The sequence below is a fragment of the Balaenoptera acutorostrata genome, chromosome 6, assembly GCF_949987535.1.
Source record: "Balaenoptera acutorostrata chromosome 6, mBalAcu1.1, whole genome shotgun sequence".
Lineage (NCBI taxonomy): Eukaryota > Metazoa > Chordata > Mammalia > Artiodactyla > Balaenopteridae > Balaenoptera > Balaenoptera acutorostrata.
The window spans coordinates 120,821,328-120,847,926 of NC_080069.1; the positions used below are offsets into that span (position 1 = coordinate 120,821,328).

General features: G+C 46.9%; 1 protein-coding gene across 10 annotated transcripts in view; it reads right to left on the reverse strand.

Annotated features, from left to right (window-relative positions):
* Positions 1-26,599, reverse strand: part of RAPGEF1 (Rap guanine nucleotide exchange factor 1) — a 140,696-nt gene that overhangs the window by 100,429 nt on the left and 13,668 nt on the right. For 4 of the 10 annotated variants that reach the window (XM_057547864.1, XM_057547862.1, XM_057547860.1 and 1 more), the window contains exon 1: positions 14,677-14,901. The exons of 5 other annotated variants lie outside the window; for them this stretch is intronic. In XM_057547864.1, the coding sequence (XP_057403847.1) occupies positions 14,677-14,740 (64 nt within the window). In that variant the 5' untranslated portion in view covers positions 14,741-14,901. Of the gene's footprint in view, positions 1-14,676; positions 14,902-26,599 lie in introns of those variants that run through there. One more of the 10 variants, XM_057547865.1, reaches the window with a different exon arrangement.

Consider the following 26,599-nt stretch of genomic DNA (forward strand, 5'->3'; position numbering starts at 1 on the left):
GACAATGGGATCCCACACACTTTGCACATACTGGAGCCAGAGGGATGTAGACACCAATCCCAGTTAGCCACTGGGTAAAACCTTGAGTAAGTTTAACTTCTGAATCTGTTTCCTTCCAGTAAAGGGGACTGATACCACCATTTCAGCCATGGCTCTTTGGTAGCAAGGGACAGAAGCCTCATGAATCATGTTCAAGTAAAAAGGAAGGCTTAAGATAAGTATGAGTGTAATGAGACTCCTGGGAATCCAAGGAAAGCTCAACATCCAACCGTCAGGAAGGGTAAGAACCAAGAAGGCGGGTAAGAACCAAGAAGGCGGCTCAGAACCAGCGTCCACCATCTCCCCCTGCTGCGGTGCCTCTACGCCGGCTCCGCGCCTCATCCAGGCTCACGCCCTTAGGGAGCTCGTCCACTCTTGCGACTTTAAATACAATCTTTATACCAAGACTCCCAAGTTTACACCTCTAATCCAGATCTTTCTCCTTTCAAGGCATACACTTAACTGTCCACTCAGTACTTCCATGTGGAGATCTAGAAGGCACGTCTAACTGAACTCCTGATCACTGCCACAGCCTTCTCCATCCAAGTGGATGGCAACTCCATTCTTAAAGTTAGATGCTCAGGCCAGAAACCTTGAAGTCATCCTTGACTCCTCTTTATATGCTACAATCCTTATCCAAGCAGTCGGGAAACCCTGTTGACCCTAATCTTCAAAATCCTTCAGATCCAATCACCTTGCATCATTTGCACTGCGCCTCCCTGGATCACTGCAGCAGCTTCTATCTAGCAGGGCTGCCTACCTGTGCTCCGGCGCCCCTTTATTCCCCTATACACACAATAGAGTGATCCGAGGAAAACTTAAGTCAGATGGTTTCACTCGGCTCAAAACTCGGCTCAAAACTCTGCAACACCTGCCCATTTCTCTCATGATAAAAGTCAAAGTCCTTACAATGATCCTCAAGGCCTGAGAGGATCTTCTCTCTCTGTTCCAGTCATCCCAGCCTCCTCACTATTCCTTGAACACACCTACCTGACGTTCCACCTCCTGGAATGTCTGTCCCTCAGATACCTGCTGGGCCAACTCCCTTCCTCCAAGTCTTGACGCAAATCTCGCCTTCCCAACGAGGCCACCCCTGTCCGCCCTATTTAACTCTGCAGTTCTTTAAGACTCTTTAGCTCCAGTGCCCACCAGTGCTTAGACTGTCTCTCTGAGTCCTGGTTCAAATTCCTGAGCCAGAACCAATTGGCCCAGCTCATCTTTCTAAGGCAGGCCACATGACATAGGTCAATGGCCAGCTGCCTGAGGAAGAGCCATTAAGTACAGAAGGTCCTCTGGGCAAAACTGAAAAAGAGCAAAGCCATCTGGAGCTATTCGTTGTGGGAGCACAAGCTCTCCATAGATCACAAGAGCACTGCTGTATTATAGCAGAGTGCCTTCATGAATGTCAGAGAAAGCCTAGAAGGGGTCAGATCAGAGTAGATGTTGAGCTCCCAACACTGACCTTAGCAAGAGTTGTTGTGGGGATTAAGTGGTACATTTCAATGTCTGGCCCACCCAGAGGAGCTTCATCGTACTCTCAGATAACTTAACTATCCCAGCCATAAACAGATTTGTTGACATGGAGAATTGGTAAAAAACACTTAATATTAAAAATGAATGGATTAAACTCTGCAGGCAAGCAGGCATTTTTTAGAATTTCTCACTGTTCCCCCTTGCGCCGCTGAGGATTTTACAATTACCTAAAGACAGAATGATTTAAATGAGCCAGGTGGCTCTGGCTCAGGGTCTCAGGTGTGGCCAGGGCGGCATCATCTGAGGCTTGACCAGGGCTGGAGGAGCCATTTCCAAGCTCACCCCCCGCCCCGTGCTGTCGGCAGCAGGCCTCAGGTCCTCACCTTGTGAGCCTCTCCTCACGACAGGGCAGCTGGTCTCCCCAGAGCAGCAGATCCAAGAGAGAAGCAGGAAGGCAGCACCCACCCACAGTCAGAAGTGACAACTCATCCATCGCTTCTGCCACGTTCTTCTACTGGTCATGCGACCAACCCTGATACAAAAGGGGAGGGGCTGCACCTGGGCTTGTGACTACCGGGGGCGGGTGGGGGGGTGGGGGGGGGTGAGGGGGGGCCTCTGGGGCCATCTTGGAGGCTGCTAACCACAGGTTATTCATGCAGACCAAGGCCTGTTTTTAAAGGGCCCAGAGCTAAGATGGTTTTTTATATTTTAAAGGGCTGTAAAAGAGAAAATGAAGAATATGTGACAGAGACCATACATGGCCTGCAAAGCCCAAATTATTTACTATACGGCTCTTTATAGAAAAAGTTTGATGACCCTCCCCCAATGCAGACTGTTTATTATAGATGACTTAAGGGGTTTTCAAGGGTTATTTTGACTATAGGCAATGTTTCCCTTATGCCCTGACTTTAGAAGCTAACTCCTAGGTAAGCAACCCTACTGAAGTAGGTACTCCGCCAACCGCAGCTCTGAACGTCACTGTAACGTCAGCCACTAAGAAACGGACAGCTCACCGCGTAACCTGAGCAGAGAGAAGACAATCAACCACACCTTGCCCGTAAGAAGAAGGTTGATAAATGTAAACTCAGTGAATGAATGACTAAAGAAATAAGAAATACTATAAGGACACATCTTGAAAGTGTAGAGTAACCACGAAAGTATGAAAAATCTTTAGTCAGTGATTTATAACATAAGACCAAAGGTGAATCTTACACAGTAGTTACAAGCATAGCTAACTCCCTGCCAAATACTCCCTCATTCGCGCATCCTCACGCCCTATGAGGTAGGGGTTATTAGCTGCCTCCATTTTTACAGATGAGCAAGTGAAAGCTGACAGAAATTATGTAATTTCCCCAAGGTTACATGATAAATAAGCAGCAGGACGATTTACTCTTACAGCAAAGTATGTAAGTATAAAGACCAACTTCCTCCTGAATCTTCATGCCTCAGCTGCAGCCTGCTGAGGGCACAGCCGACACACGGAGCCCTCCCCACTGGCCCCAGGCTTCTCCTCCAGGGAAGCTCTGCCTCCCGCCCAGCTTGCTGGGATCCCAACCCAAGGACTTCACAGAAGAGCGAAGCTCCTGGGCTCCCTATAAGCGAGGTTATAGAGACCTGAAATGCTAGACTTAACCTAATTACTCATTTATGTGCTCCCTTTATCCAAAGAGAGCTTTTAAAAAATGTTTTCACCATGGTCTTTGCTTTCCAACCAAATATCTTTTCTGAGACTGTGGAATCAGCACCCAGACCAGCCCTCTCTCCAGCTGCTTCCCTAATGAGCTAAGTGGAGGGCAGCTGCTCGAGCCCCGGGGCCAACAAAGTTTTGACATTGGAATGATGACAGGGCAAAGAGAACGCTGCAGCTCCTGCAGCAAACAGAAGGGCTGTCAGATACACACGGGACTCAGGACACACTGGTAGCCACTGCAGAGAGAATTGAGCTCTAGGCCAAGGGCTTCCTATGTGAACATAAGCAGACCTCACTCTCCCTGAGTGGTCTTTGAGATGGCTCAGCTTGTCCACTCAGATTCATGAACGTTAGGAGAAATGACTGCCCGAGGCTATTCAACCAGTGGAAGGGCCAAAGTTCCCTGATGCTAAGGCTAATTTTTCCACCTTTTGGACTCTGCTCTTGGAAAGCTTGAAGTCCAGCTGCTTGAGGAGACAGATGTTGATTACAACAGGTTCTGGAGGGAGGAGGACCTGAGCAGAGGGAGTTGACCTTGGACTAGAGAGGCAGGGTGTCTGTGTCAGGGACAGAAAGAGAGAGGCAGGGATAAAGGCAGACATAGAAAGTCAGAAGGCCTGGAGGCAAAGGGGGCTTGAATCGGGTCTTGTAGACAGTGGTGACTATCTGCACAGGCTGCTACAAGGAACAGGACAGTCACCTGACCAAGGACACGCACAGAGACTGTCAGAGGGCACTGAGGGTCCAGCTGGCAGTGGAGATATGAATTTGTGTCAATAATGGCCCTAATTACATACACAACTGTGACCTCACTGGGATTCTAATAAATACAGCTGTCCAATCCCCACAGTAAACAGGCAAATCACAAGATAATCGCCTCCCTCAGTCCATTCTAATTATGAGATAACAGTCATCTTCAAAAATATTATTCCCTTGCCTAACAAGGAAAGAGAGGAAGCAACACTCTGGTCTGCTTGTAAACCCACACTATCAGGAATGTAGAACAGAGTGCAAGGGATTCTGACATCAGAGAGACCAAGGTTTGGGTCCCAACTCTGCCACTGACTAGCTGTGTGACACTGAGCAAGATGGCAGACCCTCAATGACCTTGTTTCCCCGTCTGTGAAATGAAGATAAAACGCTACCTACCACACAAAACTCCTGTGAGGCGCCAACGCAACATGCTCGGCTCACAGACAGCTGTGGGCGCCCGTCTGCAAACAGGGCCGCAGTACAACCACCCCGACCCTTGACTTCAGGGACCTTCCATCAAGAGGTGGGGTCTCTCTCCCGTCTTGAATCTGGGTTGGCTTGGGACTTGCTTTTACCAACGAAATGAAGTGGAGGCAACACTGTGCCAGTTCCGACCCTGGGCCTCGGGAGGCCGTGTGCGCCTCGCTCTCTAGGAAGCCGACAGCTGCCAGGTGAGTGATCCCGGCTGCCTGCCAGAGGCAGAGCTGAGCCCTCCTGGCAGCTGACGGCAGACACAGGAGGGACCCCGGCTGAGACCAGGACTCCAGCCTAAACTGCCACTTGCAGAAGCGTGAACTAAATTAACCATTGTTAGGTCACTAAATACTGGGGTGATGTGTTAGCACTGACTGACTGCTACAGCAGCACTCACAACACGAAGCTATTAGAGCTTCTCTTCGCCAGTAATCCCCCCAGTCCTCAATTCGTCCTTCTCTACTGGATCATTCACATCTGCATTCAATCATGCCATTACTTCTCCCTTTAAAAAAAGCTCTCCCTTGACCCCACTACCCTCAATAACTACCACCTCGTCTTTGCTGTCTTGCAGCAAAACTCCTCAAAGAACCGCCCAAGCTCACTGCGTCTAATTCCCCTCGGCCCCTTCGCTTTCACATCCTCTTTCACCTCCAACACCGCACTGAAACGTCTCGTCAAGGTCCCCAGTGAACACCATGTTACTAAATCCCGTGGTCAAGTCTCAGTCCTTATGTGATTTGGCTCAAATCAGCATCATCTGTCACCACTGGTCCCTCTGCTCCAACACTTTCTGCACCTGGCTCCTGGGACGCCACAGTCTCCGAGTTTTCTTCCTACCTCACCAGAGGGCCTTTCTGGTCACCTCAACCTCCCGATGCTGGAGTGCCCTGAGGTCAGTCCTTGGCCTCTTCTCTTCTCTAACTCACTTCCTTGGTAATCTCATCCAGTCTCAAAAGTCAAAAACTCAAGAAGGCCTAGATTTTCTCTGAAATCCAGATTCTGACACTCACCCTGCCTTACGGCCACCTCCTTTTAGATCTCTAATAGGCATCTCAAACTCAACCTGTGCCAAACACAGCTCCCGATCTCCCCCCTCGCCCCCATCTGCTCCTCTGGCACTCTTCTGTTTTTAACAGACAAAATGCTCAAGCCAAAACACCTCTTTTTCTCTCACACCCGATACTTTACCCCTTAGCAAATCCCACTGGCTCTCCCTTCAAATTCCTTACCATCACCTACAAGGCCCTACGTGATTTGCTTCTCCCTGGCCTCGTGCGTTACCAGTCTCTCCCGCGTCCCTCTGCTCCAGCCATGCTGACCTCACGTCCTCAGGCTCAGGCCCCCTGCACCAGCTCCCCTTTCTCCTGGAGTGCGCTTGTCCGGAAGGCTCAGCACTTCCGCCCCGATTCCTCACAGCTGAGCACTCTCCCTTTCCTGCCTCTGTAAAACTAACAATCCCTCTCCTAGTCCTGGACTTCCCATCCCCTCCCCTGTCCTCTTTCTACGATGCCTGTCATCTAACAGACTATATATTTTACTGTTTATATTAAACTATACACTTCAGAGGGCAATGATGTCTTAATTTTTCATTAGGTACCCCCTGTGCCTAGAATAGTGCCTGACATAGGACCCATTCAATGAATGTTGTTGAACGAATGAAAATCCATCAATCAATGAATGAATGAAAGTATAGAAACTTGGGATGTTTTTAGGATAGTGCCCCCTTCAATGGTAAAGGAAGACTATTTAAGGCCTTTATATGCAAAGCACCGGGTTCTTCAAACCTTCCATGATCTCCTTTCTTATCACTGTAGTGATGAGAAGTATTCTTATAGATAAAGACCTGAATGGTGTGTGACAGACTACAAACCAGAAGGCTCAGTTTAAGTAACCCCAATTTTTAAAATAAGTCACCTGGAGGGTGGTATTTAAGTCCTTTTTCTGGCTTGAAAATGTGAATATTTTTGGTAACTGATGAGTGACCTGCTTCTGAGTGCCCAAGTAACGATGGCAGAGAGCACCAAACCAAAAAGACCCCATAGGTCAGAGGTTGGCAAACTTGTGCCTGAAGCCTAAATCCCGCCAGCCTCCTGGTTGTTTGTTCAGATTCCTTGTTTATAGCCTGCAAGTGAAGAATGGTTTTCCCATTTTTAAATGGTTTCATTTTAGCTGGTAATGTAAGTACCTACATAATAGTCTTGATTGTGCCTCCTGGCCCTGCAAAGCCTACAATATTCACTATCTGGCTCTTTAAGAAGTGTACCCACCCCGACACAAATGTGCCATCCTGGGGCCAATGCCTCAGCTGAAGACCACAAAATCCCCAGCAACAGTCATCTGGGTATTTCAGCATGAAGTGACTTCCAAAACCAAGTGCCCTATAAGCAACTGCCAAAAGGTAATTAGATATAAAGTGGCCAGTGGCCACTGCTATTATCTTCCATATCGGTGACACCCTCTATACAGCTGGAAAAGAAACAGCCAAATACGGAAATGTATTTTACGCATGTTCCCAGGGTAAAGCATATCCTAAAACCAATGGCTAGGGATAGATATTGTTCTAAATTTGGAAATATCCGATGACAAAGCGAAGTTTCCTTCCCTTTTCTTACCACACCCAAAACAACACCCTACCTTTCTCATGAGAAAAATTCCTTCACACTTATGGTTTCCATTTCCTACATTTGATCTTTCACTTAACAAAAAAAATGACTAATGGAAGCCCATGATGTATACAGATCTTTTAGTACCACGCCTGGCATGTAGGAAGCTATCAGCATTCTTTTAATAGTATACCCAACATATTATTATTATTATTACATCTGTTATTGTATCACATTGCATACTTTATGTATGGTAGACACAATATATAATGTACTGTAACACAACATATTGAACATGTTATATTCTATAACATGTAAATATATAATATAAATATAAAATATATAATCATTATATACACAATATGCTGTATTGTTTTATATCATTGTTACACACATTATTATATATCATTGTTATATTACTCTCCTAACACAGGGGATACTAAGCCACAAACTAGCTGTGAGACTTCAGACAAGTCACTTCACTTCTTTCTAAGCCTCAATTCTTCACTGGTAAAATTAGGTAATCATTTTAGATTTTTACCACTCTCTTCCAGCTCAAGACTAACGCCAAAAGCATGCTAAATAACCTTTCCTTTGAAAACTTCTTCTCCTACCCTGAAGCCTGTGCATGGTCACACCCAATCACGGCTTGGAACCCCACAATGGACAGGCATGGACATCATCTTCGTTCATTACATCAACACCTGATGCTCTGCATTTGTTGATTCAAGCCGCCCTCGCAGCAAAGTTTGAAGCAAGCTGTTTAATAGCAGTTTATCTATTTTAATAACAACTGGGTTGGTGCCCCATGATGTACAAACATCTGGGGAAAAAGGTAACGAATCATCCCTCAACAGAAACAGTAAAGAGGAAGAGTTGGGTCATTAGTCACGCTGGGTCATTAGTCATGCTGCTGAACAGTAAGCATTACACTAAAAATGTTAATAACACTTCTGGGCTCACTCTGTCCCTTTCATGTGAGGAAATTAAAGTACCTAATAATCATTGCTCCCTGGGAGACAGAAGACAAAAAGTTGTGATGGTAAATGAGTATCCTTAAATAAAGTCTTCTCATGCCTTTTTTAATGTGAAACTCAGCACTTGAAAGAGACTGAGCCAAGTCCAATGCAAAAGACCATGGGAAAATAGAATTTTGAAACAAAAATAGATTCTCGGCCCTAATAATGGTTTTTGAACTTCCCATTCCCTTCTCTGAGCCCCATGCCTTTAGGTAACTCATCACGATGGAACTAGTAAATACAGTTTAAGTTTCACAAGAAAAGCAATTTCAAAATGATAATGCTCAACACTGACGTGCTTGTGGCTAACTGATAAATTTATGCATCACTCAGGAAAATGTTAACAGATACATCCCTTTTGGAAAACAACATGGCAATAGTCCACGGCAGGTTCCTGGACTGGGAACTTATCCTAAGGAAATCATCCAGCAAATCACAAATATATATGAATACAGCTACTTACTGTTACCTTACCTGTAACAGCAAAAAGGGGAAATAATTTCAATATCCACCAGCAGGTGAATGACTTAATAAGTTATGGGACAGCAACATGATAGAACGTCACAGTCATTACAGTAGCTCTGAAGACCACATATGAAAAATATGCGTGCATGTGCAGCAGCTCTGGAAAAAATTAACAGTAACAGCTAATTCTTCTGCTCACTCACTAGGTTTTAGGCCCTTTATTATTATTTTTTTATAAATTTATTTTTATTTATTTATTTTTGGCTGCACTGGGTCTTCGTTGCTGTGTGCGGGCTTTCTCTAGTCGTGGAGAGCGGGGGTTGCTCAGCAGTTGTGGAGCAGGGGCTTAGCTGCTCCGCAGCATGTGGGATCTTCCCAGGCCAGGGCTCGAACCCGTGTCCCCCGCATTGGCAGGCAAATTCTTAACCACTGCGCCACCAGGGAAGTCCCTAGGCCCTTTAGATCTAGTCACTCAATATGCATTTTCTTCTTCGCATTTTGCCAATTTTTTTCCAATTTCTTCTTTAATAACAACATCTTTTCGACTAAAATAAAATGAAATTTCTCTGTACTTAGCCTAAAAATAACAACACTAATAAACACTTACTGGACATATACTATGTGCCAGGTACTGTTCTAAGCACTTTACATGTATAAACCCCTTGACCCTCACACCTCCCCATGAGGTAGGTACTATCTACAAGTGAGAAAACTGAGGTCCAGAAGTTAAGTAACTCGCCAACCATCAGCCAGCTAGAAGTAGGGAAGCAAGGAGTCAACCGTGGCATCTGGGCTCCAGTGTACAGGCTCTTAACCACTATGTAATTATGAAAAAACATTGCAGCATTACTCAGGATGGGAAAATGGACTGTCCTGCTTAGTTCAATATTCTAGTTAACTAGGAATAGCTCAACTATGTCTGGTCCTGCAGTAACTATTTTCAAAGAAATTCAACACCATAAAAACGCCCCTGTGACCATGCTGTTCAGCAGAACTGATGCTTTCTGCAGGTACTGAACACCAGGGGAGCTTGCAGATATGAACAGCAGTGATGAGTGCTGATGGTCACTGATTCACAGCCCACAAGGCACCTCTGAGATCATCTGGCATGTGATCCCTTCAACTGAGGGAAGGAAATGGGTAGAATTAGCCAAACTCACACTGCTAGCTGGGATTGGGACAGATCCAGGCCCATGATCCATACCCGCGGACCTGGTAAAACCCGGGTTCTTTCTTTCTATTATGCAACATGTGATGACAAGAATGACTATGATTCATTAAGTGCTTGTGTACGCTAAGGGCTATAAGCCCTTTGCGTCAATTATTTAATTTTGCGCCACAGTCCTCCGAGGTAGGCATTATTATTAATCTCACGTGGAGACTAGGAAACAGGCTTGGAAACGTGGAGTCGTGTGGCTCGCCTCACTCAGCTAGAAGGCCCTGATTCAGGTGACCGGAGTGCAGCACCCAGCCCTTGCACATTCTGGAGCACTGCAGCCCCAAAGCAATGGAATAAGACCACACAGTGAGTGCATGGGGGTAGGTAGGCCGGCTCCAGCTCTGGCCAGAAAAGCCATCAATATTAATTATCTGGCACACAGGCATCCAGCGGCCCCAGATGCTTCTTGACTACCTAGCTAGGTACAAGCTTGTAGAGGCAAGTCTAAGCGCCCTTGCTGACTGGAATCCAAACAATTATAAATCTGCCCCCACAGCACAGGAACCAGAGAGCATGTAGAATTTATGCAAATCCTTGAGTCCCCACTCCCGCCCAGCCAGGCAATCTCCTTCCCAGCCTTGCTAAGCCCATAGTCAGCCCAGGCCTGGGAAAGACACTTCAGCCTCAGCTCTTCCACCGAGGGTGTTAATTTCATTTGCTCACACCCAACTGTGTACAAACATGCAAATCATTAACATTTCCATTTACCAGGCCGGTATGGCCTTGAGCTGCTGGGATTTCTGAAGGAGATAACAATTCTATTTGCAACTACAGCCGCAATTTTTAATTCCCAAGGAAACTTCTGCCCGTGTTATATTCCCAAAAGCCAAAATGACCACTGTAAGCAACCCTTCAAGTTATTCATGAAAAAAAAAAAAAAGACCAGAAGAAACAAAGAATTCTTCTGAGAGCACTGGACGGATAGTAGGTATATTTCAGAGCAGTTCGATTTAGCTCTAAAATGAAGGTTTCCCCAGATGCCTGGGTCAATGAATCAATAACGAAATGCCTACTGTGATTTAAGTGCCTTTTGTGAAGCAATCTTTTGCAGTGTGAACAATCATCAATGAATTTACTTAGTCTTCGTAAATTCAGAACTGCTGTGGGACAGAGGAGGGTGTACCTGTTTTCATCCCCCGACGCCTCTACTCTGGGCACAGAAGGCAAAGAAGGAACGCTGCCCCCACACGCCCGCCCGCCCGCCCTGGTAGACGCCATTGCTGAGCACCTACCGTGCACCAGGAACCACGCTGCACCCTTCGTCCCTCACGTATACCCGCGGCAGCCCTGGAGGCCAGGCAGCACTCAGTTTGGTTACCGAGTGCACTCACGGAGGGCACCAAGTGCCATACGCTGTGCTAGCATGGAGGACAGAACAATGATCCCAAGGGAGAGCCCTCAGGTTTCTGGTCAGGTACTGTAGTAAACAGACCTCCCCTTCCTCCGCCGGCCCTCCACCGGCCCATCCCTGTGGTGAGGGCTGTAATGCAGTCACTGGAAGGCCACTGGAGGTAAGGACAGTGGGGAAACGATTTGGGATTACAAAATTCACTTGTTCAGGGTCAGACAGAAAGTCAGACGCAGCAGAGCTCTGGCTGGATGGACCACTCGGGATCACAGGAAGCCACTGCCTTATCCTACCTCCCATCCTATTTTTTTGGACAGGGCCTGCTAGAACTCACTATGGTAATGCAAATGACTTAAATTTATCAACCACTGCAAGCATTCATTATTGTAAAAACCAAAAAGGCAGTACCGTTTCTTTCTTATGTTTTGGGTTCTGAGAGCTATAAGGAAAACTAGAACTATAAGAGTCAGAGAGTATATAATGTTGGTCCCTTCAAAGGGTGCACGTCCCACACTGTTTAAAATCATTAGAGAGACATTTCTCTACTAGGTGTAAAATGCTCTTTAGGGTGACGGCAAGCAGAAGTGAGATTCATGTTTCTCAAACTAGTATTCTGTCACCTCAGTTTTTTAACTTTCCAGGTCTACAACATGGAAACAGAAACATAAATGATCCAAAAGGCAGATAATGATTTCCTTTAAATGTCCCTTCAGAATTTATTCTGCATTTGACCTTCCTAATCACGACAGTCTGGCTCTGGTTAAAGTCTGCCGTCGCAGGTCAACACACAGACTGGACAGAAGTCAGGGGCAGGCTGGGCAGCTCCAGCTGCCTGCAGCAAATGCACACAAGGGCGTGCCCCAGTTTCACCTGCCCCTAAAGCAGACACAGATACCACGCAGCTTGCTCTCAAGCCCGGTGCCACCAGTCATCCACTGAGCTTGGACTCTGAAAAATGCACGCGGATCAGGGTCAGGGTGGTGGGTGGGATCCACTAAAGCAGCGCTCCCCAACCTTTCTGGCACCAGGGACCAGTTTCGCGGAAGACAATTTTTCCACAGACCGGGGCGGGGGGCGGGGGGCGGGGGGTGAGGGGGGATGGTTGAGGCAGTAATGTGAGCGATGGGGAGCGGCAGATGAAGCTTCAACCACCTACCACTCACCTCCTGCTGTGCGGCCTGGTTCCTAACAGGCCAAGGACCGACACTGGTCCGTGGCCCAGGGGCTGGGGACCCCTGCACTAAATCATTCCTAACCATTGTTCCAAAATCCCAGTTCCAAAATATAAACAACTTTAAAGACAAAGACAAACAGACAAACTGTGAAGAATAAATAACCACACCATTGTTATCGTGGATCCTTGGACTGGAGAACAAACTGCGGGTCCAGGGTCTACGCTGCTCAAACCAACAAATCTTACACTGCGAGAGACACAGCCCTGGTAAATGGGATCTGTGAAGACTTAGAAATCAGTGGCAATTAACTGCTCTTCTTTTTATCCCCAATTCACTGTGGATCCTGAAATCCCTACTATCAACTCCTCTCGTTTAAATTTCTGAACACAACCAAACAACACAACAAAACACAAAAGCTTTAAATTTTGTCTGTAAGCCCAGCTGCTTCCTATGGAAGTATTAAGAAGTTTTAACTCACACATTTTTCTAAGGAAAACCAGAGATAACTTAAAAGTAAGTAAAATATTAAATTCCTGTTATAAAAGTGATTTGAGTTATTGGATCAATGCCAATTTTCTTCTTGGTGGTTGGAGATACCAGGCCACATGGCACTGAAAGAGTGTTACATCCTGACCCACCAGTAAATACCCATGTCTGCTAAGATTCATTCTTCTGAAGGACAAGGTACTATGATGTAAGCAGCAACTGCTTTTTTTTTTTTTAATGTTTTTCTCCCCCAAATGAGTAAAGTACATTAAAGAAAATATAACAAACCTCATATATGCATTACCTGGATTCTAACAGTTGTTAAAATGATCCTGTTTTTCTTATCTGTATGTATGTGTTCATTCAGTCACCTGAACCATTTTAGAGTAAAATTATGGCCAGCATAACCCTTTAGCTCTGAATACTTCAGCATGACAACCCCAAAAAGGACATTCTCCTACATGACTCATTACCATCATCACACGTAATAACATAAGCAACAGTTCCCAAATATCATCTACCACGCAGTTCATACTCAAATTTCCTGAACTGTCCCCCAAATGTCTTTTATTACTGTTTTGTTCACACCAGGATTTGATCAAGGACCAGTAAGGAGTACCTTTTTCAAAGTAACTTGTTGGACAAAGAATGAATGACTGATGGAAAGTCAGAGGGGCTGGAACTGAACAGTAAATTAGCATCCGACCTACTTTTCCCTATTAAGAAGAAAAAAAAATTATATATAATCTGACCACAAAAGACAACTATTATTAACATCTCCATGCATTTTCTTCCAGTTTATTTTTTCTGTTCATAAACACACACCCGTACATACGCTTGCGCTCAAACTGTCTTGCTACAGGTCAGGTGCTATCTCCACTCTTTTTGGCAAGTGGAGATAAAAGAGCCAATACCTGGGGCTTCCCTGGTGGCGCAGTGGTTAAGAATCCGCCTGCCAATGCAGGGGACATGGATTCAAGCCCTGGCCCGGGAAGATCCCACATGCCGCGGAGCAACTAGGCCCGTGTGCCACAACTACTGAGCCCATGTGCCACAACTACTGAAACGTGCGCGCCTAGAGCCTGTGCTCCGCAACAAGAGAAGCCACCACCATGAGAAGCCCGTGCACTGCAACAAAGACCCCAACGCAGCAAATAAATACATACATAAATAAATTTATAAAAAAAAAAAAAAGAGCCGATACCTGATGAAGTCCTGTGGGCACCATCTTTGGTATTTTGGTGCCTGCCGGGTCTGCGAACTGCTGGTCTGCTAGGTTAGTATCAGTGAAAAGGGCAGCCGAGTGCACTGGGAGACCCAAAGGCCCTGGGGCTGCTGAAGGGTCCTCCAGTTCCAGGCACACCACAGCGCACCGCCGTGTGGCCCCTCTGGCTTCCTCCTCCTCAACGCTGACGCTAACACAAGCCTGAGTGACACCGAGTAGGTTTTAACAGGTGTTGCTGTCCCGGGTCACAGACATCTAGGATGGATAAATATGAGACTTGTTTTTTTTTTTAATAGAAGGTAGTTTGAACTCTTTGGAAGAAAGGCGCTATATATTTGAAAGCTATTAATAACATTCTCTAAACCAAACTGTCACAAAAGATTCAAACTCCTGGATATCAAAATTTTTACTTGGGATATTTTTTAAAGCTGAAAATTTTCAACCAACGGACGTGTGCTGTACTAAATAAAAATCTCAAACTGAACTAAGTTCTCAGCCAAGCCAGGCCATCACATTGAGATGCAAATCGTTTTATTCCTTAGGAGAACTGCCTGTTAATTTTCTTTAAAATATGCTGAACTGCAAGCATTTTCTGATGAAAGGTATTTCCCCAAGCAGTTTCAGCTCTGGTTTTAAACCAAAGTTTCCCAACAGAAGGCTGCCTCCTTCCCTCTTCCTGGAGATGAAGCGCAGGGCCTTCTTACCTTGTTTCCAGGGGCACAGATGGCTTCGTTTCAGGGGCTTCTGTTTTTCAATAGCATTTCCCATTCTAAAGCCAGAGGATCACAGGGCCCTTCCAAGCCCAGGTGTCTTTGTTGAACAGCGAATACGGACCAAGTCACTAGCTGGAAGGGGATTCATCTCTCAGACATCCCAATCACCCAGCGGTGAGCCCTGGCAAACCCTCACAAGAAAAACCTGAACTCTACTCTGGAAGGTCCTTGCCTCTGCCTTTCAAACTCCCTTCACTCCCAGGAAGGAAATCAGAATAAAAGGCTTGTTATCGCCCTGGCGGTGGGTCTCGGTACCGTCTATACTAGGAAGCTCTTCCTCCGCCCTCCTTTGACACTCTGTTACTCACTGGCACAGCAGCCTCAGATTAATTTCCAAACGCTTTGGACACTGCTTTTCTTTGGGGGGAGGAGTGGGAAATGAGATGATCAAAAAGCTGAAGGTTAAAAATAGACCAATTTGGGGGTGTGCCACAAGAAACATTTTCACACTTTTTAAGGTTCTGGCCCTCAGACCAGTGTGCATCAGGTGACAAGTTCCATCAGAGAGAAAACAAGCTGACTTCATTAGTCCTGTGTTTCCAAGGGAAAAACAAACAAACATCAGAATGCAAGCTGCACTTCAGTTTCCAAAGAAGAAAAGGCCTCAGAGGACAAGGAGCCAGGAGTTTGTAACCTCAAGCTCCAATCTTACACTCTATTTCGGAATTAATTTTCCTGGAGAAAATGTGGCACCACCTAAATTCTGAACAACAGGTTTCCTGGAAGAAAGAAGGGCATGAAATCATATGCTTTTTGGTAAAAACAAAGAAAATGGCAAGGTACGTGGAAAGATTTCATTGATTTAGATACCAGAGTTTGAGGGTAGAAAAGCTCTTAAAGAATCCCTGGAGCACATGCAGTGGGTGAGACCGGCTGCAGGACCAACCACCTGGGTTCAAATTCTGCCTCTGCCAACAGAGCACAGCCGTCTCAGTTTCCTTATCTGTTAATTGGGCATAATGCCAGTAGTCCCACCTCCCCGGCTGTAATCGTTAGGGGAAACACTGACTGAAACCGCCCGCCCTGGCCAGGCAAAGACAGTAACAATGTGCAGAAGTTATTTTACCACAGGAGATCCTGGTAAGGAACAGGGAACTAACAAGCTACAACCAACCAGAAGAATAGGGGAAAGGTCAAAAGGAGAGAGGAGACGCCAGTCCACACGTCCTACTAACCTCCCAGAATCCTCCTCGCTGGAATCCATCTTGGCTGAGCGGTTGCGCGTGCCACCAGAAAGGACCCTCAGTCAGAATGATTGGCCAGAGACAACCCCAAAACTCACCCCATCACCATAAACCCCGAGACTGCGAGCCACGTGGCAGAGCAGTCTTCCTGGGCTCCCTTACCCTGCTGCTCTCCGCCCCGGGCACCCCTTCCGAATAAAGTCTCTTGCTTTGTCAGCACATGTGTCTCCTCGGACAGTTCATTTCCGAGTGTTAGACAAGAGCCCACTCTCGGGCCCTGGAAGGGGTCCCCCTTCCTGCAACATAATGAGGATCAAATAAAAGGGACACTTAGGAATCCCTTGGTAAATCGTTATCACCAACACTGTTATACTCTTTGACTGTGAAACTGTATTAGCTCAGATGGCCGATATCTGGCTTCAGGCAATTTAGCCAAAGGCACATAATCACAGTGAATTTCATTCTGTTGGGGTTGGAGGGTACAAGGTGGGAGCCAGAGTAAAATTTAAAGACAATATTCCAAAAAAGACCCACAGAACCAAAGAAATGGAGTTGGAGAGGCACTAAATGCACTAGTGCTCCAACTGTTCAGTGTGCTCTGTTACCACTCCCAGGGCCATGGCCAGCGCGCTGCACCAGCCACTGCCCATTCTGAGGGAAACACAAATAATCCTGCCAATGTATGCAAAATGAATGAAGCCAAATCCAAGTCTCTACAAGATCTTAAGGTTTCCTATTTTGATCTACCAATACAGAAATCATTTTTACAAAATCACAGCCTGAGATTCCAAACTTCTTAAAGCAAATAGCACGTGTCCGTTTCACTCCTCCAATGACAGGCAGGAAAGAGAGCAAATGCTTCAGTGAAGGCCACGGCCAACCCCGCTTCCCTCACACTGTACGCTGAACTCACCTTCCAATCAAACTGCAACCACAAACCGGAAAAGAGCAAAGGCCTGCACCCCAACCGCGCCAGAGGGGGCCGCTGAAACCTAAGAGCTGGTAAAAGATCCAGTTCAAATTCAGCACCCACCCCAACTCATCAGCAACCACCCCACCCTTTCGATACACTTGAAGAGACTTCAGTTTCTTTCCAAAAACCGTAACAATTCCTTAGGCAAGTTTTCAATGCCAGATATTATATCTGACCTCATTTCTTCCAGAAGACATTTAGTTCAAAATATCTACAAAAGCATAATAGATCAAAAAGGCTCTACTTTTGAACCTGCATCTTAATGTCTCTTTTCACCTAAAGAAAGTTTTAACTTGTCAAATGCTCTGCACAAGATGCCGCCCAGCACCAGCAGAATACCCACGCACAGTAGGTGCTTAATAATTTTTGAATAAATGGGCAGACAGATGAAGGAATAAACAAATGGATGAACAAATGAAGGCTCCCCGCCCCCCCCGCAAACACACCCTACAATGTGTTAACCGGAGTTCCTTTTTTTTTTTAATACATTTATTTATTTTTTATTTTTATTTTATTTTTGGCTGCGTTGGGTCCTCATTGCTGTGCACGGGCTTTCTCTAGTTGTGGCGAGCGGGGACTACTCTTCGTTGTGGTGTGCAGGCTTCTCATCGTGGTGGCTTCTCTTGTTGCAGAGCACCGGTTCTAGGCGTGCGGGCTCAGTAGTTGTGGCTCATGGGCTCTAGAGTGCAGGCTCAGTAGTTGTGGCGCACGGGCTTAGTTGCTCCGCGGCATGTGGGATCTTCCCGGACCAGGGCTCAAACCCGTGTCCCCTGCATTGGCAGGCGGATTCTTAACCACTTTGCCACCAGAGAAGCCCAACCGGAGTTTCTAATCCATAAATGAACTCTCCTTCCTGCAAGCGCCAGGGGCGTGGGCCCACCAGAGCACTGTTTCATCCACCTTCCCCACCCCTCAGCTCAGGCCAAGTCCCCAACTTGGAGTTTCATCCGTATCTTTTTTATCCCCACTAGTCTGTAAAGCCTTTAAAGTCAGGCACTGGGTTTGGGTCAGTTCCCATGTGCCTGCGTGCGCACAGGACAACAGGTCACCAGGGAAACCTGGGCTCGAGGCCGACGCTGCCATTTCTCAGCTAGGGGCTGCCACATTCTAACAGCTAATTTTCTCATGAACCTTCCAAACAAACTAGAAATTTCCTTGAGAGCAGCTCTTAAGTGAGGACCCTGTGGTTCAACTGCTTCTCGGGTAACCACAGCCTCCCAAAATGATTCCGTGTGAACTGGATGGGGGCTGGGGGGGCTGGGGAAGATAAATCGAATAGCCTGTTCTTAAGAATTCCTCCCTAATTCTCATCTCAGAAAGAATGTCTCCCAGAGTCGTCCCCAAGGGTGAATATGCTCACCATCCAAGATGGGCAAGTGACCCACCCCGTCTACACCTTAGGGAGACAACATGGGACTCAAACAGATGAGACGAATCACAAGTGAAAGGCCACCAGAAGTGGAAAGCTCACTGCATGGCCAGTATCACGTGTCTCCACGTCCTGCGCAAATCCTCCAAGGGTGCTGTGGGTGCATGGACTGCTTCCAATCAGACCGTGTTTGACCGCGTGTTACCAAGTTACTCCTGAGGTATTACTACCGCAAGCCCCAAATCACGGACTCACAGAAGGGTAGGGCCTAAGGACACAGACTGACAAAATCATCTCCTCCTAAGAGCTTGGGGCAGGGCAGGGCAGGGGTCAAGGTTACACACTTAGTGAGAGAGCCAGATCCAGCCCAAGAATTTTAATTCTTAGCCGGGAAACCTGCTACCTCTTCCTCCTGACCAGAGGGACGAGGTACGGGAGGAGTGTAAAGTGCTGGCTCTGGAGGAGAGCTGACCCGGTTTGAATCTTTATGTGAGCACTTCCCATCAGGGTGACTTTGAGATAGGAACTTCACCTCCCTGGACCTGATTTTTTCGCCTCTGTAAAATATGTACTAATATGCTGCCTACTTCATAGGGCAGTCTAAAGCTTAAATATGATGTTTTAAAGGTGCTTGGCACACTTAAAGAATAGTTACCATTGCTGTTTTTTTTTCTTTTTAATTTCATTATCTATGAACATCCAGCTTTAGAGACAATACATTAAAGAAAAATTATTTACCGTCACAGAGATTTTTTTGTTTTCTTAAATATCCCAGTAAGATCCATTGCAATATTCTGGTAAATAACTCATTCCCTTAGCGCAAATAAAATAAAATTTTACTTCCAAACACTTGTATCATCAGAATACTTTTTTGATCATGGAATGCAAGCGACATAAACCAGGGAGGTAACACTGTGGTTACTGAAGTTTGAAACATTTTACGGAGTCCTGTTCTCAATGCAAGATGCAACTGGATTCAAAAGAAACCTGCGTCAGGGAGTCCTGCAAGGCGCCGCTCACTGCTCAGAAGGGAAAGGCCAGTGATCGCTGTAATGTGCACCTTCACCACCTCCTCCCCACCCCCGCCCCCAGGTGTGCGGGCGGGAGATGGAAGCTGGGCTCTGGAGCCGGTGCCCAGTAGCTGACTTGAAGCTTTGTGCATGGAATTTGTCTGTTGGGAGGAAAGTCTGATGTTGGTCACTTCCCCTCCAGAGAAAAATACAACAATACAAGGAAGCACCAAGCACTGTGGGAATGTTCCAAAGTGGGAGTTCCAGCTCAGTCCAGAGTATAAACAAAGGGGAATGACCAGCCTGGAGGTCAGGCCAGCAGAGCACTGAGGCAAAAAGTCTGGGAGCCAGTCTTCTGGGTGCCCTAGTCCCTGCTTTGAAGTGACATTCCTGCCCAGTGCTGCGGAAATCACTGAAGGAGAATGCACATCTCGAGTAGTGCATCACAGGAAACAGAGACCGGGGTTCTCTTACGACACACTTGCACACTCACAGATCAGTCTCAGAATGTCATGGCCTGAGTGGCCTCAGATTCATCCGACAAGTGCCGACGTGGAGTTTAGGGAGAATCAGACAACATGAGCAAAGAATCACTTAGTTACCACTGTAATCAGTGCTGAGAAGTTCCAGGAAGGGAAACATGTCTAGCAGGGCAACCTAATCTAATCTGGGAGGTCAGGGAAGGGTGAGACTCAAAGGATGAGCAGGAGCTGACCAAGCAAATGGGTGAAAAGCATTCTGGGCAGGAGCAGCACGTGCAAAGGCCCTGTGCAGCTGGAGGTATGAGAACGGGGGGAGGTGGATGGGGGTCAGATAAAGCAGAGCCTTAGAGGTCCAGGGTTTCATCTCATGGGCTTCAGGGGGTGCCTAAAGTGTTGACCAAATCACGTGTGTTCATTTTTCTGGGAAGAGAAGTCCATGGCTTTCATTAAAGTCTCAAAGAGTTCCAAAAGGTTAAGATCCACAGAGCTAGTCCAACCCTCTCATTCCAAAACAAGGAAACTGAGGTCTCTCATTTTGAGGGAAAGACATTTCCCCACGGTTTCACAGACAGCCAGAGAACCCTAATCACTGGATCCCAGTCTGGTGTTCTTCCACAGCTAGCCGGCTGCCTTACTTCTGGCAGGGGTGTGTCAACAACAACAAAGTGCTAATCCTCACTGAATACTGATACTGTATCCCACACAAGGCTACTCTTGTTTCTGTCCAGGCAGCCCCAGAACTGACACTCTACAGAATGAACTGTAAAGTCGGCCAGTCCATCTTTCTTGGGGTGTGACCTAACCTGCAAAATACAGGGGGCAGAACCTCCAATTCCAAGGCACCCCCATGAGAAAGCTTCTGGGTTTTCAGGGACCCTGGCAGATGATGCTGGTTCACTAAAGGAAGGGCAATTAAGGCAGAGTCCTCGCTGCTAAATCAGCATCCAGACTTTTAAAGAAGCTGCTTATTTTTTGTTCTTTCTAAAGTCAGGACTGGGGATTTCCCTGGTGGCGCAGTGGTTAAGAATCCACCTGCCGATGCAGGGGACACAGGTTCGAGCTCTGGTCCGGGAGGGTTCCACATGCCACAGAGAAACTAAGCCCGTGCGCCACAACTACTGAGCCTGCGCTCTGGAGCCCGCGAGCCGCAACTATTGAAGCCCATGCGCCTAGAGCCCGTGCTCCGCAACAAAAGAAGCCACCGCAATGAGACGCCCGCTCACCGCAATGAAGAGTAGCCCCCGCTCATGGCAACTAGAGAAAGCCCGTGCGCAGCAACGAAGACCCAACACAGCCATACATACATACATACATACATACATACATACATACATACATACATAAAGTCAGGACTGGGCCAGGAACTAGCCTGCAGGACATGAAAGGGAGAAAGCCCACACCCTCAACTTTATTAATTCCACCTGGAATTGAGAGAAAGGAGCTATTTTTTAAGTGAACAAAAATAGTAATTTTCTCCTCTGCCATTTATTTCATACTGTTTGGAATACTCGGGGTAAAATCTAAATATGTGTGGAGAACATTTCTTAAGCTCTTGATGCTTCCTGGAATAACCAAAGGAGGAAGTCAAGTGCCCAGACGGCCATTTGAGGCCTTTGGGAGTGCAGCCCCTGAACTACCTTTCCCACCTCCATCTCCCACATCCCCCCCTCAGGGGCCTTTACTTTGGCTAAAGACTCAATACCCTGTGTGAACCTGCTCCTGCCTGCACTGAATCCCACCTCCTTCCTCCCCAGCAAAGCAGATGAAACCTAAGAGTCAACACCCAGCAGACTCTCAATGGGCAACCATCAAGGGGAAGCACATTCTCTGCTTTGCCTGGAACATGGCGGGGTCAGAAGAGGCAACGCCCTCACTGGGGACAGGCCCCCATCACCTTCCGCTAGCCCACTAAGCCCCCAGGGCCTGTGGCCTCCTGCCCTTTACAGCACCCGACTTGCAGACGCGGTCCTCCACATGGACTAAGCGGCCTCTATTTGGGGCGGGGCCGGCGTGAGAGTCACAGCAGCGCCCTCGAGTTAACGCTCTCCAGGCTTTTAAAGCCGCACAGCCTTCTCCACTACGAAGCTGAGCCCACAGCCAAAGTGTGCTTTTATCCACTCATTCAACAAGAATTTGTGAGCTTCACCTGTGTGCCTTTTGAGCTCTGGTGAAACAGCAGCTGACAAGGAGCTTACCTCCTAATGAGAGAGAAAGATCATAAAAAAGAAGCAAATAAGCACTATATTAAAAAAAAAAAAAAAAAAGCAAAGGCAGGGTTAGGGGACAGTGAGGGGATAATGTGATGGGAGTACTACTTTGGACCCCCGTGGCTAGAGGGGGCCGCTCGGGGGTGACACATGAACAAAGAGCCGAAAGGAGTTAGGGAGCAAACGCACCCAGAAGGGCAGCTCACGTTTCCCGAGACTCAGGACCTAAGTGCTTCCTGTGCGCGAACTCATAAGGACCCCACCACTGGCTCCATTTTCTCCATGAGGAAGATTTTTAAGAGGAAGAGGCGTGAGTGACCTTCCCAAGGTCACATAACCAGCAAGTGGCTTCTGACCACAGGCTCTCGGCAGCCATTAACCCCAATGCCTGGGGGGATGAACAGGCAGAGGGAAGAGCAAGTGCAGGTTCTGAGGCAGGAGTCGGCTTGGTATCTTCCAAGAACACTCGAAGGAAAAGCTCAAAAACCCGAGCGGCTGGGACAGAGCAGCAAGGGACAGTGGTACGAGCGAGCCAGGCGCCAGAGTACAGGGTGCCACACGCAGGCCGTGGTAAGGACTTTGGGTTTTATTCACAGTGTAAAGGGAAGCCACGGGACAATCCTGATCAGGCCTGATTTCATCTAATTTACGCTCTGGCTGTTGAATGAAGGAAGGAAGACTAGAGAGCTGTGAGGCAAAGTGGGAACCAAGAGGCCAGTTAGGAGGGCACCACGGCAGTACAGGGAGAGACGGCGGTGGCCTGGAGCCTGAGTCAGCAGAGCAGCTGGCAAGAGGGACCAGAGGCAGGATATATTTGAAGTAAGCCCAAGAGGATCTGCTGATGGATCAGATACGGGCTACTAAAGAGGAGTCGGGGAGGACTCCAAGATTTCTGAGCCTGAACAACTAGGTCAAAAATGGCATTATTTACCGTCATGGGCACCCAGGGAGGAGCCAGTTGGGCAGGAGGTTAGGTGGTGAACCAAAAGCCCTGGTTTAGGCACATCAAGTCTGACGCTTACAAGACATCCGAGTGGAGATGTTAAGTGGGCAGTCTGCAGTTCAGGGAAGAGATGGAGTCTGGACACATACACTTGGGAATGACCAGTATTTAGATGGCATTTAGACATGGGACTAGATTGCCTAGGAAGAGACTGGAGGACTCAGCCCTAGGATATTCCAAAATTGAGAGTCTGGAAGAGCAGAGGATACAGAAAAGGAGGGCTGAGATGGACGTGTCTACGTGCTACCAGAACACTTACACATTAAGACAATTCAGAAGAAGCTTGTAAACACTGACCACGATGTTTTTAAAGTACTGACTTTAAACATAATTTAAATTTTAGAGTTTGGTTCTCGAGTCCTAGATACTAGTTTTAAACTGTCTTGCTAATCATGACGACTAATATATCAAACCAATGAATTAGCTGATATCCCAAGGAAAAATATACATTTAGTGTGGTATTCATCAAAGAGTTTTCTTCACAGCTGCCAATCTCCTGGCCATCCTCTTGTCAGAGATAATTAGACTGCTGTTCTTTACCTCACAAAGCTGCTGACAAAAGCAGGTACTGGGAGTAGAGGAACTGTGAACATCGTCCTTCTCTTGCTGTTCACCTGTGTGTGTATTATTAGAATCTTCTTCAATCTGTGGTGTCTTTGCCACTTATCCATTTAAAAAGGGTTTGTTTCAGTCCTGGGCAATGGTTCAATCCAGCTCTTCCACATGCCAACTGGGCAAGTCATATAAACCTCAGTTTTCTCATCTGTAAAATGAAGCCACTATCACCTCCCTGCAGTGCTGTTGAAGGCATTAAATATATTCAGCACAGCTCCTGGCATCAATGCATGTAAGTTGTTTTTTATATCCCTCCTCCCCCGCCAAGAGCAACTTTTCAGGTCGAATCCCTAGGAGCTTTTCCGTTCCTCTCCATACTTAACTTTAAGCAGTGATTCCAAAGGGTGCCCCCACCCCCAAACACCTACCCCACCAGGAGCATCGACATCATCTGGGAACTTGTTAGAAATGCCAATTCTCAGCCCAACTCCAGACCTACTGAAGTAGAAACCGGGGGTTGGAGCACAGCAACCTCCAGGTGCTAAAATCTGAGACCTACTGGAGAAGGCAGGCGGCATTCTGGGACACCCAGCAGGTCCTCAGGACAGGGACCACCTGACCCAGACGATCCTGTCATCAATACCTGCTAATATAACAGGCTGCAAGCTGCCAATCTGTTATAAACACAAAGCTTCCTACCTTTCTGGCTGTTTTCTTTAAACATCAACTATATCACTTGAATAAAAATAAAACTTCTTATAAAAATTCAATCCCTACCCTCCTTTCTATAGCAGCAGGGAAAAGAAAATCTCTAACTTAACCCAGATTACTGTTCCTATATAATAACTATATAATTATATATATTATTATATATATTATTATATATAAGTAATAATATATATTATTATGTTATACACTACATATTTATAATTATTATATAATTATGTAATTATTATATAATTATTTTTCCAATTCTCTTGACACGAACACTAAGATCCTTTCCATCCATTCCAAAGAATATGAATTTAAGATCTGGTTAGTCTAATTTTTCTCATAAGGAAAACATGCTCTGGTTGTTTTATGTACACGTTTATTGTTTTTAGAAACCAAATTGTCCCAGATTTTGATGCTTCCATGAGTTGAGTGATTGGAACATACGAAGTGGCAGATGCCCACAGGGAGAAGGGGACGAAAACCGAATTCAGCTGACCCTCCTGTGGACTCTATGGGACTGATCCCGCCTTGGAATAAGCCATATTTCTGAAATAGTTCTCTCACTGCAAAAGCAAGACCCTCTCCAACACAAATGTGTGGAACTCAGTAGTTGTAAATGATTCCTCCCTCAGTGTTTTCCCATCCAAATCAGGACACTTCTGAGAGTGACAGGGACGGCGCTATTAATAATTATGCCAGGACAGCAGGTGTAAGCCGGGATGTGTGATCATTACCCCATCTGTCATGTCTGCATGAGCCCAGTGATCCTCAACGTAATTTTCCTCTGGTGTCCAGACACCTAACTGTGAGGCTAGATGAGAGCTACATTTATAAGCAAAACTCTAGAGTCTGACTCTTCAATCAAAGGCTAGACCTGGCCTAGAGGGGAGACCTGGACAGGCACAGTGAGCTCCACGAGAGCAGCCTGGCTCATTTATCACTGTGTCCTCAGCATCTACCTTCACGAACCAAAGGCAGCAGCTGCTCAAGAAAGCAGCTGAAAGAATGAAGCAATGCTTCCTGTTGTATTTCCTTGATTCTAAAATGTATACTTCTTCACAGTTTAACTTTTAAAATCAGGATATGTTGTTTTGTAATCAACCCTGCTAATGTATTTTATTTTTCTCTGTTTCCTGAGAAGTGTTACTATATCGCTAAAATGTCTTACATGTGTTGGTGCCATAGTATCAAAAAACACAGCGACTGCCTATCATCGCAGATTCGCGGAGATGTGTTAATGATACTCATGGGACCAGAGACCTAATTGTGACAATCTCGAGGCGACATCTCCCAAATGGAGGCACCATTCCATCTAACAGTTTCCTGGCCTTAAAACTCTCAGAGAAAGCCTTGATCTTGCTTCCATAGATCGTCCTCTCTCTTCCCCTCCCCCAAGTCAGTGATACCTTCTCATGAATGTGGCCAGTAGCCTGGAATCCTGCCGAACAGCGCTAGAGTGAATGCCATCTGTGCTGTCAACCCAGAGTAAGTGCCGACGATGGTACCCAGGCAGTCCCAGAGGAAGCCGCTGAGAGGCTCGTGAGGGTCTTTACTAAGAGCTGACATGCACTGAGCACTCACTGTGCGCCAGGCTATAGCACCCCCAGGCTCTGGGGCCCAACTAGACGTTGAGGTCCCTGGACTTCTCTTCCACTCCTGGCAACGTTCTACTCAGAAGAATAAAGGACAGGAACCAAAGGTTGCCAGAGGGCAGCACTGGACAAATTCCCTCTGTCAGGGTCCTCGAGGAGCCCAGCACAGCTGAGAAGTGCCACATCCGGTGGGGAGGGGATCCACCCTGGCTTAAAAGCTTCCCGCCCCACAGGAGCCCACGTCTCATAATCTCACAGGCTCCCTCAAGAAGCACGCCCAAGGACTTCCCTGGTGGCACAGCGGCTAAGAGTCCACCTGCCAATGCAGGGGACACGGGTTTGAGCCCTGGTCCGGGAAGATCCCACATGCCACGGAGCAACTAAGCCTGTGTGCCGCAACTACTGAAGTCCGCGCGCCTAGAGCCCATGAGCCACAACTACTGAGCCCACGTGCCTAGAGCCCATGCTCCACAACAAGAGAAGCCACCACCACCGAAATGAGAAGCCCACGCACCGCAGTGAAGAGTAGCCCCCACCCACTGCAACTAGAGGAAGTCCGTGCGCAGCAAGGAAGACCCAACGCAGCAAAAAAAAAAAGAAGCACACCCAGTTACGAGAGCCACCGCACTCAGGGAGCCCAGGGTGTTGTGTCCCACCAAGTGTTTATCGTTCACCTAGAGGTCCTCCCAGCCCAGATGTAATTAATTAAACCAGAGGTCATTTTTACCATAAGCACTGCTCCCTAGTAATATACTTGGCTTATGC